Source organism: Pagrus pagrus (assembly GCF_965226575.1).
Source record: "Pagrus pagrus genome assembly, chromosome: 18".
NCBI classification, from domain to species: Eukaryota; Metazoa; Chordata; class Actinopteri; order Spariformes; family Sparidae; genus Pagrus; species Pagrus pagrus.
The window spans coordinates 16,163,129-16,180,478 of NC_140202.1; the positions used below are offsets into that span (position 1 = coordinate 16,163,129).

Genomic DNA, 17,350 nt, shown 5'->3' on the forward strand with positions numbered 1-17,350 from the left:
TTTCTCTCAGTGGATATCTGGAGTCCAAGACATCAATGAACTACAAGTTGGCAAACAGACTTTTCCATGAAAGGTAAGCATTTCCATTGTGGTCGGGATTGGGGAATAAATCTCTCCATCAGTTTGTGGAAACGGTCGGATTGTAACGTGGCGTTTGTTTGGTCTTTCGATTGGATAGGTGAGAGGAACAGCTGAGAGGATGTTGCACAGTCATCTTTTCCAGCGCATGCCCAATGTTGATGTGGCATTGTGGCGTCGATTTGGGGGCAGGAGGGGAAAGGCACTTATCGAAAAACTGTGCCTGTTTAGCGAAACAAATTCTTGTTATTGTAATACAATGTGCATTTATGTCATTTGAATCAGTATGGGCATTCAAGTTTTAACCGCAGCTTGACTGTTGCACAATATCGTCTTGAGATTTGGCCCCCAGCTTAGCCCATCTATGATTTTCCATTCGTTAGGTAGCCAGATTAGGGAGATGGTTGTTGCTGCAAGTCTTCAATTGCTGTTATTATTTGCCATTTATCTTCTCCCTTTGGATCATAACCGTGTCTCGCGTCAACATCTGGACAAGCTGCTTAACCACACTAAACTTTCCTCCTGGCTTCAGTTGACGTTAAAATTTATAACTATTGCTCTGCTTTGTAATTGTTGATTACACATACAAATTGTTGTGCTTGTTGCTATTACGATTGTGTTGTTGTCTTGTTCTGTCTTTCAGGAATGTGAACGGGAATGTGCAGCTGCAGGTGGACGCCGTCCACGGCTGTCACGTTGTCCAGTATGAGAGGAAACTGCCGCTTCTGGAGGCGCATAAAGTCAGCAGTGACCCAGACATCAAGGCTGCTGACAGCCAGCCTTCTGCCCAGACTTTGTCTGAAGACCAACAGGCAGCGGTCAGAACTGGTAAAACCCAGCCAGAGGTCCAGGCCTCCCAGCACTGCTCCGGCTTCCCTGCAACTTTAGACTGCACACACATTCATCCGCAGCACTGCTCTCCTGCCCCGACTTCCCCGCCTCTCCATTGCCCGCCACCGCCGCCACCTCCTCAGCCACCGTCCTATGCGCAGTCCTTGGCAAAGTCTCACTTCTGCCATTCCGAGCCTCTTTCCGACCCTCCTGCGTACACCTCTGCAGTTGTGGTCACGCAGCCCCCGAGAGCAATGTGGACAGCTGTTTCCACTGGCTCTAACACACTCTGTACTGGGCAACCAACCCAGAAGCTCAGGAGGATTAAGCCCTTTACCTCATCACCGTCCAGCTCTGGAGCAGCCTCTTCCATCCCATGTGCCATGCACATCTATAGCCAGACGGTCTCTAGACCCACCTCTGCAGAGCAAGGTAAACTCATTATTTTATGTACATGCTGTTGTAGAGCTGTCAAAAATAGCATTTTTGAGGCTTCAGAGCTTCAGTAAGATTTACCCCAGGACAGGAAGGGAGATATCAGCCGTGGTATCCCCCTCCTCCTGGGACCGTATGAAGGGGTCCAGCTTGTGCTTGTCACAACTCCATACTCACGGGACCGTGTTTGTGCAAGCGGAGCAGAAATGCTCCCTCGTGAGGATGTTTTTCTGCTCATGGTTTTGTGTGGTCAGATTGTGTTTACACACTTAGTTTTGAGACTAATTAAAGGAGCTCCATTTCTCATTCAATCAGTCTTTAGCATCGATTTCAGTGCAGCTGATGCAACATCTTCTTTCTCTTTAAAAAAAGAAAAAGACAAAAAACTCAGAAGCATTTGAATAGAGCTCAACAGTGACTGCCCACTTTTTTGAACGGATCCGGTTCCTGAAGTGAATTTCCCATCATTCACTCCGCTGACGTTTCAGAAAATTTTTGCCCGGAACCAAGACAACCACCTACCAGATGGGAAAATATCAAAAACGGAAAAAATGGACAAAGGTAGAGGACTGTGTTCAAAATCATTTAAAGACTGAATACTCATCCCATTAACCATTACAAATTATTCTTTTCAAATGACTTTCAACTCATAACCACTAGTATATGACCTGACTTTTCCTCATCTCTAAAAGAGGCAGCATGTCAGAAAGGTAAATCGTGGCTTCTCTGTTTTTAACATAACGTAAATGATCCGATTGTCTACGCAGTATCCGGCTGGGCAGCATTACTTTTCGCTCAGCGAGTCAGAGATGTCAGTCACTTTAGGATTGTGGGTAGCATAGTACTTAAAACAAGGTTGATATCACACAGATTTGTTGCTTCTACAGAGGCAAATACCATCGTTTCGCAATCTCATAGCTTGTGGTGAGTCTTTCTTGAATGGTTACGACATAATGACTGATAAGCAACACCCTCGATTCAGAATATGAACTGGATTTTCACTTCTGGAACCTCACTGTTGAGCGCTATAGTGATGTGGATGTCAATCATTTCACAGGTAGAAGCCTCAGAGCATTCAGTTCAGCCATATGATGTTTTTTTAATCAAATTTAACTACGTTCTAACGTTTATCTTTTGTTATTCTGTATGTCAGTGATCAGGAGGAGCAGCTCCAGTAAGCTGAAGTCAAACTCATCAGGGACATTCCAAGAGTTAAACTCCCTGTCTGCCCAGGTCCAGTCCAACCAGCAGGCCTTCATCGCAGCACTGCCAAAGCTGGCCGACAAGCAGGTTGCTCGCCACTATGCCACCTCAAGTCAAATCAACCTGCTGACGCAACACGTGAGTTCATAGTATGTTTTTCACCTCTGCAGCCCACTGAGCCGACAGCTGCTCCCACCTGGAGCAGGAAGTTTCACTGTGCTCGAAGAAGAGGCTTTAGTTATTAAGCAACTGTAAACTGATCTGTGCAAATGTTTCATGTCAGGAAGAAGAATCTGGCCCCTGTGCAGTAGTCTCTCGCTGTGAGGTCTCTGATATTTCTCTTTGTTGATGTGTAAACCTGGCTCTGACCCCACGCTGATTGGCGGCATCTCACTGCTCATTCGTTCAGCAGACCTGTTGGAGCCGGAGGGTCTGCTGCCTCGCACCGTGCACCTTCCTCCTTCAAGCCCTCGGCTCGCCTGCAGTCTGTGGGCTGAGGGTTGGTGCGGGGGTGGGTCTGGAACTGGGGTTTGAAGCTGGCTGGCCTAAACAGTGGTGAGCCGCATCAAGCTTCGGCTCTGTGTGAGGTCTCATTATCAGATGCACCATGGGGGAGTGATTTCTGTTGATACTTAACAAGCAGCCACTTTTTTGTGGTAATTGATGCTTATAAATAGAGGAATGTAGCAAATTGGCACTGAGCAGGGGAGCGCCAGCTCCGTTGGCTCCATCACCACCTTCTCCTATATTCCCCAAAGGTTTGTCATTCTGCGTGGGGAGCCCCTTTACCTTTCCTCCCTACTCCTCCCCTTCCTCCTCCTCCTCTACCTCACTGGATTTGTACTGTCAAAGTTTTTTTTTTGTGTGATGGCACCAGACCACACAGACTGCAGATTTTACAGCTTCCTTTTGACTGTACATTATTCCATCTATCTTAAGAGGTGTTTGCTGTATACCCCATGAATAGTTAATCCTGGGCTTGGCAGCAGTTTATTTTGCGGAGTAAAATAGTCCAGTGTTCAGCACTTAAAGGCTCAGAGTACATTTTGTGTTTTTCTAGGGCTCAGATTTGAAGTCATTAAATCACTTGCTGAACTAAATGGAGAACTTTGTAAACACGAACAACACCCTGTTGCACTAGATGACCTCTAAGGTTTAAGTAATTACTCACCCTCATGCTCGGCCACATATATACAAAACTGAAACTTGAAATTGAGTAAAGCCAGGCACAGCCGCAATAAAGCGAAGATACTTGTACACTGTAATTCATAGACGTGATGGTGAATCCTACATGACGACAAACATGACCGCTTGCATACACTGGAAGATGGTAACTGTGCCCATGTGGTAAAGAGCTTGTCATTGTGGTAGATATGTTATACATATAAATCTAATAGAGATCTCCTGACTTGATATATGATTTATGACATTTCTTCGAAAAAGCTCAGCAACTTGGCACCCACATGTGTGTTTTCATTTCCTCAGTTTATATCAAACAGTCTGTATGAATACAACCAGTATACCTTAATAAGTGACTTGGAGCTGTAGCTGTATAACACCACGCTGACACATTTTTCATGCTGTACAAGGCTTGGCAGCATTACAATTTTCCCATTGGACATTTAGTGCACAGGAGGAAGTAAAGTAAATAAAACGCCACAGCAGTATAATTGATTCTCCCATTAGATTTCACTGAGCAGAATTCCCAGGGCGGCACAGAGTTGCAGTTTTCGTCAGTAGTCCTGGTGTGGTTGTAAACAGATTCGAGCTGTCGAGTCATGACAGCTGATTCTGCTATAGATGGAGAAGTTGGGGAGAGGACCACCTGGATTTAGTGCTGAGTGGAGACTAGCTCTGCCATGTACTGTGTGTACATTTCACATAGCCCCCCCCCCAATATACAGTAGAATGCAGGGAGGAACACAAGTGCGTATTCATCAAGCATTTGCTTTAGACATTGGGATGACTAGTAGAGAGATGTTGAGACTGAATGTTTGAATGTGAGTCAAATCACCTGTCCTCTGCCCACAGCTGAGCAACATGATCCTGGCCAACAGGATGCTGGGCAAAGAGAGCTTCACACTGAACCCTAAAGTACGACATACTGCACCTACACCCCAAGGGCCAGTGAAGGCTGTTCACTCTGGAACAGATCGATGTAGCAGCACCAGGTGAGTCCAAAGACATGTACTGTGGAATATGCAGGGAATATTTTGATCTGATTGTAACAAACCCGTAATACATAAAGGAATATCTTTTCCGCAGCACAATTAGGAATGCACCAATGAATGCAGAATTGATTACTAATCAGGTCGGGTATCGGACATGATGCGACAGATCTTCATTATATAAAGTTTCTCCCTCAAAAAGTTTCAGTGTTTCTGCTGTCAGTTACATTCATTCTCTCATGGCGGGCTCCTCACTCAGTTTTCAGTGGCTCAAAATCCCCAGCCTCATATTATCTTATTATGAAAACGGGACAGAGAAACCGGTCCGAAAGCTGTTGAACTGGCGATGCGGCTGCTAATTAATAAGTAGGCATGCATGTGTCTCCTGCAGTTTCTTTGTAATTGTTGTCTGCAAACTAATGTAAAGCCTGCTCTTTCTTATCATAAAATTCTCAGCGTTGTAACAGTAACTACTTTGATCTCTGTCTAAAAATACGCTGTGTCGGGTCCTTGAATTTGAGGGAATTGGGTCTGAAGAGCCCTGCTAAAAAACAGTCTGTTCTTTTCTTAGTCCTATCTAACTTATAAACAGGAACACAGGTTTGGTCCTGTACCTGAGCTGACCTGTTGAACAAGCCACCAAACAATCATTCATCGAGGACAAATGCACCGCTAACATCAGTGTGCAGGCTAGGTAGCTTATTAGCTGCTCAGAATGTAAACCTACCTTCAAATAACACTTGGGTCCAGTTATAGATGTCGGTTTGGCTCTTACCCTTCAATACAGCAACACGCTCTTAGTGATACATTTTTAAAAACGTTGTTTGTATCACTGTTAACTTCAAAAAAGGGATGCCTAAAGTTGCTGTCAGGTGGATTTAGGATTAAGTTTAGGATTATTATTTTTTCCCAAAACCTCCACACCTCTGCCCACTTTTAAGTGCTCCAGTTCTCCTTTTGGTCAAATTTCACCATTGTGCACACGGGAACTATTTATTCGCCCTCTCCTAAGGCAGTAGAGAAGGAATAGTGCATTACTGTCTCAATGGGGTTCACTGCCAGGGTAAACAGCATATCTCTCCTCTGAGAGCCTTGAGTTTGAGATGCCGTCCTGATGTACAGTTCAGGACAGAGACATTATAGTTAGTATTCACAGCCATTGTTTCATCTGTCATAAAGCCTGAAGAGCCTAAACATACTGAAGTTGAATGTTAAACTTTGATGAAGCTGTTTTTTTTCTTTTTCATCCTTGTGATTGATGTGTTGATGTGCACGTATAAAGTGTTATTCACTTTGGATTTTCTGTGTAATCAGCTTTACGCAAGTCTTTACTGTAGATTGCGGTTGCCTATTTGGTCACACTCAATAGAATCTAAAGGCTTTTTTAATGGTCTCTGACGACCTTTTAGATTGAAGATTGTTAGTCTTTGGAAAAGGATTGCGGAGTGCCAACACTCCTCTGGCCCGACTTGTTCAATATGCGTCTGGAAATGGGCATTTTGTTCCCTTTCTAATTGTGCTTTCTTTGTGGAGGTAACTTGCAGTGGAATTGGCCGTTCGGTGCTGGGAGTGTGTGAAGCATGCTGGCAGCTTAAAGCATTGCGTTGGAGGGATGGAGGTGGTGGTGAGGGGGCAATGTCAACACCCACGTAGTCTGTCTGCTCCAGGCTCTCGCCTCTGGAACCATTGAAACCCCCCCCCTTCCTCACATTGCTCTGAGAAAGAAGGAAACAGAAGGACAGAGTATGATCACACGCTCATGCTCTACAATACTGGGCCAGGATAATAAATCAGCTATTGAGGGTGTAATTCATTGATGGGTTAAGCATCTATGATCACTCCCCTTTTATTTTTGTCTTGAGATGTGAGTGACAGTGTCTCAGACAGCTTGGCCTTGATCGTGGACTCTGTTTTTCCAGTCCGGCCCTTTCTTGTGTATCGAGCTGTCAGGGAATTCCAGGAATGTCTGGCTTTTTTCACTTTTTAAAAAAGTTTTTTATTTCCACAAACCAAGTAGAGAGATTAAATAGAATTTATAATTGTACGGATACGGAGGAGACAGAAGTCACCTTTGAGTTTTGTGGCTTGATGGATCACACGTTCCTTCTCTGAATTTCATCATTCTCTTTAGATATTTCTAATTTTCCATATATATATATATACATATATTGGCTCTTCATTTATCAGAAAATAAATTTAAGTACAGCTCCACATTTCATCTTTTCTCATTTCAGGTTAATAATTCAAAAAAGAAGGGATATTTCCCTTTATCTTCCCATTTGTCACTGGCTTGCAGTACAAAATGCACTCTTATACCCCGGTACTCATCCGTTTGGTTTGGTGTTTACCTCTTATTGCAGTGAAATGTCTTCAATAAGATATTAGGATACATTTCCTTGATTTCACCTCTGCCCTGTTTCTTATAACACAGAATTTCCTGAGTCCCCCTCCTCTCTGCCCTCTACACTCAGGCTGATGGTTTGTGCCAAACATACTGAAACTGTTAAGCACACTGGCTCTTTAAGCAACCACAGGGGTGAACTATGATGGGTTTCAAAGAGCAGCACGACGCTTTGAAGTGCCGCTGCCAGGATCTACCAGGTATGCTGCATCAGCACTCTGAGAGCTGCTGCCTCACTCCGCAGCATGTCTCCATACACCCACGGTTAACTATGGGATGGCTGTCATCACGTTTGTGATGATTTCCATTCAATGTACTTGTGACGAGATGTGACACACAGACATGAAACACTCGGTCAACAGACATTCAGACGTTGAGACTACAACCGTTTTTTTGTGTTAGGTTATTTCTATAAGTTGTTCTTATCATTGTAATAATATGGTAATTTGTACAAAGTAGCATCTTATGCTTGACTGATTCATCTTAGTTTTGAATGCTTTGCTTTGCTCCTACAGTTGTGGTTTGAGTCTGTGATGGAGCGCCAAGTCTGTCTTGTATTAGTCATGTGACTCATTAATTTGTCTCGAGCTGCGTTAAATTACCTCCCCATTTTCTTCTCTCTGTACTTACAAATGACCGGAAACTATTATCTCCGCAGTGTTGTGTTCACTCCAGCACAGCTAGACCTGAGAAATACCACGACCCTGTTTGTGCAGGGTATTTTTAGCTCTGTTCAATACTTTGGTAGATTGATGTTTGACTTGGTCGAATTTGTAAGGACATACCATTCCAAAGGGTTTTATGGCAGCCCATTGGCTGAGCCAGCAGTCCAGCTAATCAGAAAAAACTCTGGTGAAAATGTAAAACTTCTTTGATGGGGAGACAAAGTCACCGCAAAATTGGTTTGATGTCTCTCTTCCTTTGAATTTAAAGGAAGAGGAGTTTTTATTCACATTGATTGAAGCCAGATGTGGTAAAAGGAAGGAGAACCCTCAAGGTAAGGCCGAGTGAAATTCCAGTGAATGAATTTAGGTTATTCAGCGGATACACACACCTTTACAGCAGCATGTGTCCAACAGTGTGCCGCATTAGTGTGTCAAATGTGTGACACTCAAATTGCCATTGGATCAGGACTGAGTTGCACCGGCCATTGATAAGTTTGTTTATGGGAAGTCATTCAGCTTGTTTAAAACTAGTGATCTTCTAAACCACATTAAACTCAATACATGTTTTTACTAGTAAAGACTTAGTGAGCGCCAACCGGAGTTTCAACGTTGATTCCTCGAAATGTGGTCTACATGAAGACGTAATTTCAATGTATATACATATATATACATATAAAATGAAACTCGGCAAAGTTATCCAGAAAACTCAGTAAACCTGTTTCTTCAAACACACCTTTTGTAGTTTCAGGATCCAATATTGCTCATCAGCACCCCTGTCTAGACTGCTCCCACAACAAATCCCGAGATACTAGTCATTTCTCTTTTATGTTTTGAGGTCAGTTCTATTGAGTGTCATGTCGATGCAATAAAACAAGATAAACAAACAACTGAGTAATAGCTGGAAATACCCTCGCACTCTCGAGACGGCTGATGTTTACACGGACCAGGCAGGGCTTTGAGATACTGTGGCATGATGTCATCTCGGATCATCCATTTTCCCACAAATTCACGCTGAGTTAGATTGATGCCGCACATGTGCTCAACTCGCGCTGCTGTGCGCTTCTACAGTAAGTCATATCAGCATATTAAAGGATGGCGAGCGCAGCAGGGAGTAAGCTGACACCAGTGAGCAGAAGTCCGGCAGGAAGGGAAGTCCCAGATAGTTGGAGCCCCACACATGTGCTGCACGAGTGATGAGAAACTCAGATGTAAAGCTGTTCTTCTCTTTCAATTCTTTTCCTCTATTTCAGTGGTCACTGTGTTGGACGAAGAGCTCCTGCTGTTTTTAAATTCACGGTGATCCGTAGTAATTTTTTGCGTGGTGTTGTGTTGACAAGCTCTGTCTGAAAACACTTCTCCTTGGGGTCCCACTGCGACACTGTGCTCACGGAAAGCACATGCTCTTGTCCGGAGAAATAGTCCATTTTAGACCATATGCTAATAAAATTGTAGCATTGGAAGTCTCTGTGGTCCAGTGTGCAAGCGGCAGCCAAGCTAAAGGAAACGACTGCTGTAAACAATGAACGAGTTCTTGTTTTGTCTCCTGGCGTTGTAGAATCTCTGGCCTTGCGAGGTTTTACAGACAAGCCTTTGTTTCCAGGAGCTAAAAAAATTGTATTGGCCCGTGGTCACACCAGTTGTTTTTGCAATATATGTGCCATTATGTGAACTGAGAAATACATGGGTGGATTGCATTTTCACATGAGTTTAAGATCCCTTGTGTCTTTGTTTGGCCACCCAGGACAGGAATTTTTTTTTTCACTTGAGCGACGCAAGATCATTATCCCACAGTGTGTATTGTTGTTCGAGATTAATTGAATTCTAATTTTAGATCATATCATGGTTTGGTTCTAAAAATAAAGCAGCGATTGTGATTTTAAGTCTCCAGTGTTTTCTTTTACTCTAGACCAATGGACAAATGTTTTTGCATGTAATGGGAGGAATTTCCAAGAACTTTTTTGTCATTATGACCCCCAGGGATCCCATTTCTTCAGCTGTACTTGTATCTCTCTTTTTTTTTTCCTTGCAGCTCCCAGTAGTGCTCTTTATGGCATTATTTTTGGCTGAAGTGGTACATATACAGCAGCACACCACCAGACTCCACATAGACTCAATTTGAGCGTGTCTGAAGGAGGAGGCTGGTCACCTCATTGCTTTAGCAGAGGCCAAAAAGAAAAAAAGGGGGGGCTGAAACAGGCTTAGTTCTAATGACAGATAATCCAGTTACAAACTCGTGGAGCTCGTCAAAAGGTTGCTTTCCAGGTTGTGGCTTTGTGATGTGAATGGAACGTGAAGCTCGGGGAGCACTGAGGCAAAGAGGAAAGGTTTTTAGTTCAGCTTGCCTTTGCCACAGGCTTGCCCTCTACTTTGATTCTGATTTGCACACTTTGGATTGAGGCTTCTGTGGGCCCACACTGGGACGATGTGAGCTGTCTTGTCTTTTTTACTTTTTGTCGGTGGTGGTGGGAGTTCATTAGCTACTGCCACATCTCTGCCTTGGTTGGGTGGTAAAATTTCTGACAAGGAAAAGATGGTAGGGAATAGTATCATATTATGGCACACTTTTGAGCCACGGAAGCTTGCACCATCTTGTAGTATTCAAGGTCATTATCAGCTATTAAGACAGGAAAAGACAGCACAAATCTAATTTTACTCACTTACCCAATCACATTATTAGAAAGTAAGACTTTAATATGCAATCATTTTAAAAATATGCTTGAGGGCTGTAGTAGAATTCTCACATCTCTTCAGCTTCACACAACTTCAAAGGAATAGGTTTTTAAAACATTTTGTGAATTAGGTTTTCTGGCTTTCTTGTCGAGAATAAGATGAAAAGATCTCATCAACAACGTACAGCTAGCTTCCAGTTATCTTAGCTTAGCATAAATACAGAAAACAAGCAAAGCCAGGCTAGCTGTTTCCCCCGGTTCTAGTCTTTATGCTCAGTGGTTGTAACTTCATATTGAACGGAGAGACTTTAGAGAGGTGTTGGTCCTCTAATGTGACTCTCAGCAAATGAGCATTTCCCAAAAATCTTTGACTTATTCTTCAAATGTAGCTCATGTTGTTCATATGTAACAATTTTGCATTGAAATGTATAATGGCGACTAGACCTTTGTTATATATTTTGTTGAATTCGTTACATATCATATGATATGCCAAGTCAGATAGATTTTCATTGACAGTAGTGATTAACAGTGAAGACAACAACTCCCATAAACCCATGCTTCTGCACATCATAAAGCTACATCCTTTGATTTTTATTGTTTTTTAATTGAGTGGCAGAAAAATTTAAAGAATAGTCTTTTTCTTTCGAGGGGGGTTTTCCAAGATGAGCTGAAACCTTCATAGATACATAGTTTTGCTTAGAGTGCAAATAAAAAACATTGAGCTGACACATGTACAGCTTGTGTGGTTCAGAAGAGCAAGTAGGTGTGTTTCTGTCAATATTCATTTTCTCACCTTTTCACTGACTTCTCTTCATTTCTGCTCTCCAAGCCACAGGCCACTGAAGAATGAGAAGGGTCTCTGGGACGGGCAGATGTGCCAGAGTGCCAACAGCTTGGTGACGGGGGTGAACCCCCAGCAGCACTACCAGCCCACCCAAGGAAGCTACCAGCTTCAGTTTGCTATCCAGAAACTGCAACAGCAGAGACTCCAGTCTCAACAGCTGCTGGACCAGAGCCATTGCAGATATCAGGTATAGAAGAGATTCTGCTGGTAAACTTTCATCCTCTAGTTCACAATCCCTGGGTAGTTACTTTCAGACGCTTGGGCTGGAAAAATGTAACTGGATTTGTTTTTGATTCCATTTGAATAATGGTTCTTTCGAAGAGGATCAGACTTTGTGAAATTAGGACTGAGTTAAAGAGTTAAGAGAAAAGTGTTGTTCAGCTTCTTTAGTTTTCATTTGATGTCTCACTTTGTATAAACACCAAGCGGCTGAAAACTGACAACGTGTATGAGAACTATTGAGCTATAACTCAGAAAAACCCTCATATTTGTGTCTGTACTGAATATTCCCTTACCTAAGCACAGTGCTGTCCAAAATAGTCAAAAATACACCCACATCAAGGGGAAAGCTTTCATGTTAGCATTTACAAAGATATTCGGAGAATCTCTGTCCAAACCGCTTCACAAAATGGTGTTTGGTGGGAACGTCTTCCTGAACAGAAGCTCATTCCTGGAGAGCCTAACATGACTTCTCACCCCAAGATTACATTGTTTGGCCGAGTGGCTCTGCTAGGTTTATGTTGGAAGGTGAGTAATCAAGGAATGCTGCCTGTGAGTGCACTAAAAGGGCCCCGACACAGAGTTGATTATGAATTTGAAGTCTGACCATTACAGTACAGTTCATATCAGATTTGAGCTCTGTTTGTGTTCCCATTGCAACACAAATAAATTTTTTGGGATATGATTTTTTCTCAGCGGTAGTAATGTAGCGACAAAAAACCTTTTAGTTGTGCCTGACTGGCCGTGACAGATGTGGCTGTTTTTAGAAGGAGATTAGAAAGGTAAAGAGGTCTTGGTCATATCGCTCTGCATAATTTTAATGTTTAGAGAAAAAAGGAAAGGCCTTCCGTCTTCATGTGCAGTTGCTTTGAAAGAGGATCCGAACAGGAAGAGTGTATTTCTTCATTTTCCGGAGGATTTTGTTGGAGTCCATTTATGGATGAAGAGAAGTGGAGACATGCAAGCGCCATGGGACAGCTAACAGGGTGGAATGATCGGTCCGATCTGACCTGAGTAATGCAGTTGCTCCCACGTCATTGTTTTTTCAGCATCTTGGTTGAGCCTTAATTAATGCAATTGAGGTGATATTTCTCTTGGCTTGGTCTGGCCACTTTACGCAAGGCACTTTATGAAAGCGATCCCCTGCCATTCCTCTGTTCCATCCCTCTTCCCATATCGTCTCGTAGCCTGAACACAGATGACCGACGCTCTTCTTTTTTATTTGTTTGTTTGCTGACATGTCCCGTCGTACACTAAACATATAGAGGAAGAAAAATCTTGTATAATCTGTATAACTGTTTGTGGCATTGAGAACTCCATGTGGACTTCACAACAGAGTCATCTGGTTGTTCGGACCTCCCAAACTGAAGTCATAGGAAGGCTGACTCTGGATATGGTTGTCTCACCATCAGATCAGACATCCCTCCCTAAAATCCTGGCCATCCCTCCTCATTCGTTCCTCCGACATGGGTCTCTCTGCCAGTCTGACTGAGAAATCTGTATTGAAACTGAGGTCTTCCACCTTGCAGCCACATTATGTATTATTATTACACATGTTTTGACTCCAGAGATAGATGTCTAAATGTTTCTCTGCCCCTTGATTGGTCCAGGAAGAAGTCAGTAACTTGACCTGAATACTCCTGGGATTTGGTCTATCTGACACTATAGCACTTCATGTAATTGATTACGTTGGATAAGGGAAGGGTAACTCCACCAATTTTACACATTAAAGGTGCAATATGTAAAAAAAAATCAACAGAATGTGAAGAATTAAGAGTTTTGGCGTCATGCCAATGTATGTATTGTGTTGAAGAGTTATCCCCAAGACCTTTAAACACAGTTTAATGTGTAAAATTAGTGGATTTGCCCTTTAACAGAAGACACAAAAGAAAGTGCTTCATTTGGTGTGAGTGCTCATGTACTCATGTGTCTGAGTGTGTACTCTTGTGAGAGAGAAAGAGACAGGGGGCTGTTCCGGCGCCCCGCTCCACGTTCCAGTTACTGGGTGCAGACTGCGCGGCTCCTCCACAGGCTTGGCCCCGGGCCACCTGGCAGCCAAAGAAAGGTGCCCTTCCTGGTCTCGCTCAAACTGAATTGCGGCCATAGGCCTCGCAACCTGGAAACTCAGCTTCTCATTTATCAGCACACAAATTACATCAGATACTCCCTGTCACACTGCCGGCACTTTGAACGGCTGCACTGTGACGCCGGAAAACCATTAGCTTGTTAGATAGCCGTATAAAGCCGCGGAGAAAATAGCATTGGCATGAGCTGCGATAGGAATGTATGCAAAGCATTCCCCTGCTCTGCAAGGACAGAGTGAAATGTGGCTCTAAAATATTATGTCAGAACTAAAACAGTATTTTCCCTCTTCCACAGCCTTTGAAGAGATCTTGTACAAACAAATAAATAATGTGAAGAATTTGCTCCTCGCTGCAGCCAACTGCAAAAAAATGTTGAGCTTGTTTTGATACTGGATGGCATTTCATTAATATATCTGCAATAAGTCATGTCAAGCACTCTGATATTTCACCTTAATGATCAGAGATCACATATTTTTCCCATGACTGGCCCATTCCAAATGTGAGTGCGCCTCCTTATTCCTCTTTTGGAATTGGGTTTGATTTGATTTTGTCCTAAATAGTGCAGTTGATAAGAAGTTTGAGGTACTCATCCATAGGTATTACCTTCAGTAGATGAGAGTCAGCACACCCCCAGTTTGGAGAAGCAGCTGTAGCCCTGGCACAGAAGCTAAGCAATATACTGCTGTGGCCAAGGGCAGCAGCAACACATATTTAAGCCACCTTAAAAAAAACACCTTATATTTAGAATATTGAAGCCATTATAGCCATCTATGCTTTAACACTACAACAGAAGTCATCATGGCAAACTTAGTTGATAAAAGTGAAGTTTGCTGTCTGAGTTACGTTGACCCTAATTAACAGTTTCCTTTCTTGTTTCTTAGGCTCAGTTTCCAGACCAGACAACTGCTCCACACTCCCAGGCTCCCACAGACTCATCCAACTGCCCTCCACCCAGCTTTCATGTTTGGCCCAGTCACAGTCATGGCCACAGCCACGTCCAAACCTGTGTCAGTCCTGTTCTCGCCCCAAAGCCACCCAGCGACGCCAGAGAGGGACAGACCAGGAAAAATGCAAGAAAGCGCCTCATCAAGTAAAAAAACAGCCTTGCAACTGAATGCATTTATTGCTGATTTACAGCACTTCTCTCTGATTCCTTGTGCTAATTGAATCCACTATAGCTGATAGCTTGATGAAGTCACAATGTGTAGCACATTAAGTTGATTGCAGTGGGGTGGCATTGATTGGCCACTGCTTGTGGATCGAGGCAAAGTGCATGGGGTTTGGTGAGTTCAAAAGGACACAACTAATGCTAATGAGAGGAAGAAAATGTGCGCAGTGTGAGTGCTCCCAGTCTTTTGGCCTCGGGGTGTATCTGCCTGTTCAGTAAACAACCTCATCACAGGCCTGATTTCTGCCTGAACCGTAAACAGAACGTGGTTCAGTGGAAGGGCCCGGGCTCCAAGCGCTGTTTAAATCCTGTTTGGTTTGGAGATAAGCTGAAGAGCGCAGAAGGGCAAATAAAAGGAAAGGAGTGAAAGAGGGCTGAACTGCCAGCTATTTCCCCCAATTACTTTATGACTTTATTACTGCAACATCTGGCCAAATTACACAACAACAGCAAGCCTTTGTGATCAGGGCACATTGCTTGTTTAAGGCACGCTGTTGCAGTGGTAAAGGGCTCCTCACAGCCCTCTGATGCCTCATTTCCACATTGCTCTGTGTGCAACCCGAAATGTATTCCTTCCTATGGAAACCTACGTGATCTCCGATGTGTTAGAGAACTCCCTCTGATTAATATATTATAGCGTAATATACACATTATTTCTCAATGAAAAGTTCAACGGCCTATTTAGCTAACATCTTAGCATGCTAGCTATGTACGTCATACGTCTTTTAAAGCAACATTATGTAACTTTTTTACCCTAATAGAACAGCTTCAAAATCATTATGATGGTACAGTGTCTTGTAAAAGGGTGAATGGTGTCTCTGTCTCAGCCGCTCCGCCCCCCATCACTTGTTTCTGCACTGTGTAACCTCAGTAAGAGGGTAGGATCACAGTGTTGCATACATGTTTATCTCAAGATACAAGTTTTCAAGACATAACATTGTTATGACGTAATGAGTTTTGTTTGTAGTCAGCACCTACAGGCCAACCTCACATACTGTATCTTTCACCATGCATTACTGGTCCTGTTTCTGTCTCGATAATGCTCCATGCAACTAAAAACAGAGGAAATGACTTCTTTCTCATGTACGCACTGCCGTTTCCATCCATCCTTGGAAGAAATGCTTTGCCTCACCTTGAACACCAGGGGCATCATTTTGTAATTAAGGACACAAAACAAAACTGTGTAGAAACGACGCCAGCACTCAATTGGAACAGTTTTTATTGTGAGTGAGGGATACTGGAAGTTTGGGGACTAAAATAATTTGGTTATCAACATGTTGGACAATTTTCTTTTATAATATATCCTTAAAATAACTCCTTGCAATTATCCCTCATATGTGGTGATCAAACAGATGTGTACACTCTATTCCTCTCTGTAACTGAATTCATTCATTGACACTTCACAATCCTGCTGACGCTGTAAAGAGTTGAGTTGAGTGTAGCAGGTAGTGCCGAGCCAAGCCCTCGCTCTGCTGACGTGTTACATTCAGTCATCTTACTCCACCGGACTGACTGTACCCGGCATGCAAAGAGTTAAGAGGGCAGTGGAGCAGCGCAGGGGTTGTAGAATAGGTTAGGGCAGCCGGGTAGGTGCTGTGTTTGCTCCTGTGTGTGTGTCTTCCTGGCAGTGGCTGTGTTTACCCTCCGCATGTGGAATTCCAGAGCCCCCTCACACTCTCCTCTGTCCTGCATTTTTGTGGTCGACCAGTGTGACAGGGGAGAGTGTGGGAAAAACGGAAGCTTCGGGACCAAAAATGCACGGATGGAAACAATGAAATGAAAGAATAAAGAGAGGGGAAAAAGAAAGAATGACAGAGAAATGTAAACTGCGTCCAAGAGAAAGGAGATGATTGTTCGCAGAGAATGGTGGGATAATAAGTTGCTTCCCTTTATTTCCAGCGCTCATTTTAGGGGGCAACTCAATACCTCTGTTATTGAGGCACATCTGAAATGCATCCCAGTGTAGGCCTGAGCTCCTCCAACTTATAATAGAATCACTGTGCTGGGTGTATTCAACAGTTCAAGGTTATCTAGGCCCCCAAACACCTTCCTCTGGCCAGCTGTTGAACTGTAGTGATACACCACTAATGATCACTGACAGTTCTTAGTTGAATCTGTTTATCAGGATGACATTTGGTTTTTTGGTCTTGTCTAGAAAAGGAAATGAGGTGAAGATTTCTGTCGATGCAGCCAAATGATTTCCTCTGCATGGAGGCCTGCAAGATGAAATCCTCCAAGAGTGCTGTCCAATCGGCTCTGTCTGACACTGCGGACTCGTGTCCAGTGATTGGTCTGTGGTCCTCGTTAAGTTTTATTTAAGATTAAAAGAAGCTGAATGAGCCTTGGCAAGGTTTCTGAGTGCCTTTGATTTTTAAGCTCAGCTAACATGCGGTACACTTGCTCGAAGCAAATGTGCCTCATGTTGGTATCCACTCAACAGGGCAGGGCTCTCTGGTCTATCAACATACCGCAGCTGCCAACCCGAGGGGCTGCAACGACTCAAAGTGGAATGACTTCAGTGAAGGCTTTGAAAGGACCAATTTGTAACACAAATAAATGAGCCTGTTTGGTATTTTGTTTGCAAG

General features: G+C 43.4%; 1 protein-coding gene across 6 annotated transcripts in view; it reads left to right on the forward strand.

Moving 5' to 3' along the window:
* ttll5 (tubulin tyrosine ligase-like family, member 5) overlaps positions 1-17,350 on the forward strand; it is a 47,980-nt gene that overhangs the window by 23,676 nt on the left and 6,954 nt on the right. For 4 of the 6 annotated variants that reach the window (XM_084381297.1, XM_084381300.1, XM_084381299.1 and 1 more), the window contains 6 exons: positions 11-73; positions 722-1,341; positions 2,498-2,685; positions 4,579-4,718; positions 11,280-11,481; positions 14,479-14,687. In XM_084381297.1, coding sequence (XP_084237423.1) covers positions 11-73; positions 722-1,341; positions 2,498-2,685; positions 4,579-4,718; positions 11,280-11,481; positions 14,479-14,687 — 1,422 coding nt within the window. Of the gene's footprint in view, positions 1-10; positions 74-721; positions 1,342-2,497; positions 2,686-4,578; positions 4,719-6,248; positions 6,459-7,146; positions 7,312-11,279; positions 11,482-14,478; positions 14,688-17,350 lie in introns of those variants that run through there. The other 2 variants (XR_014624713.1, XM_084381301.1) reach the window with 2 other exon arrangements.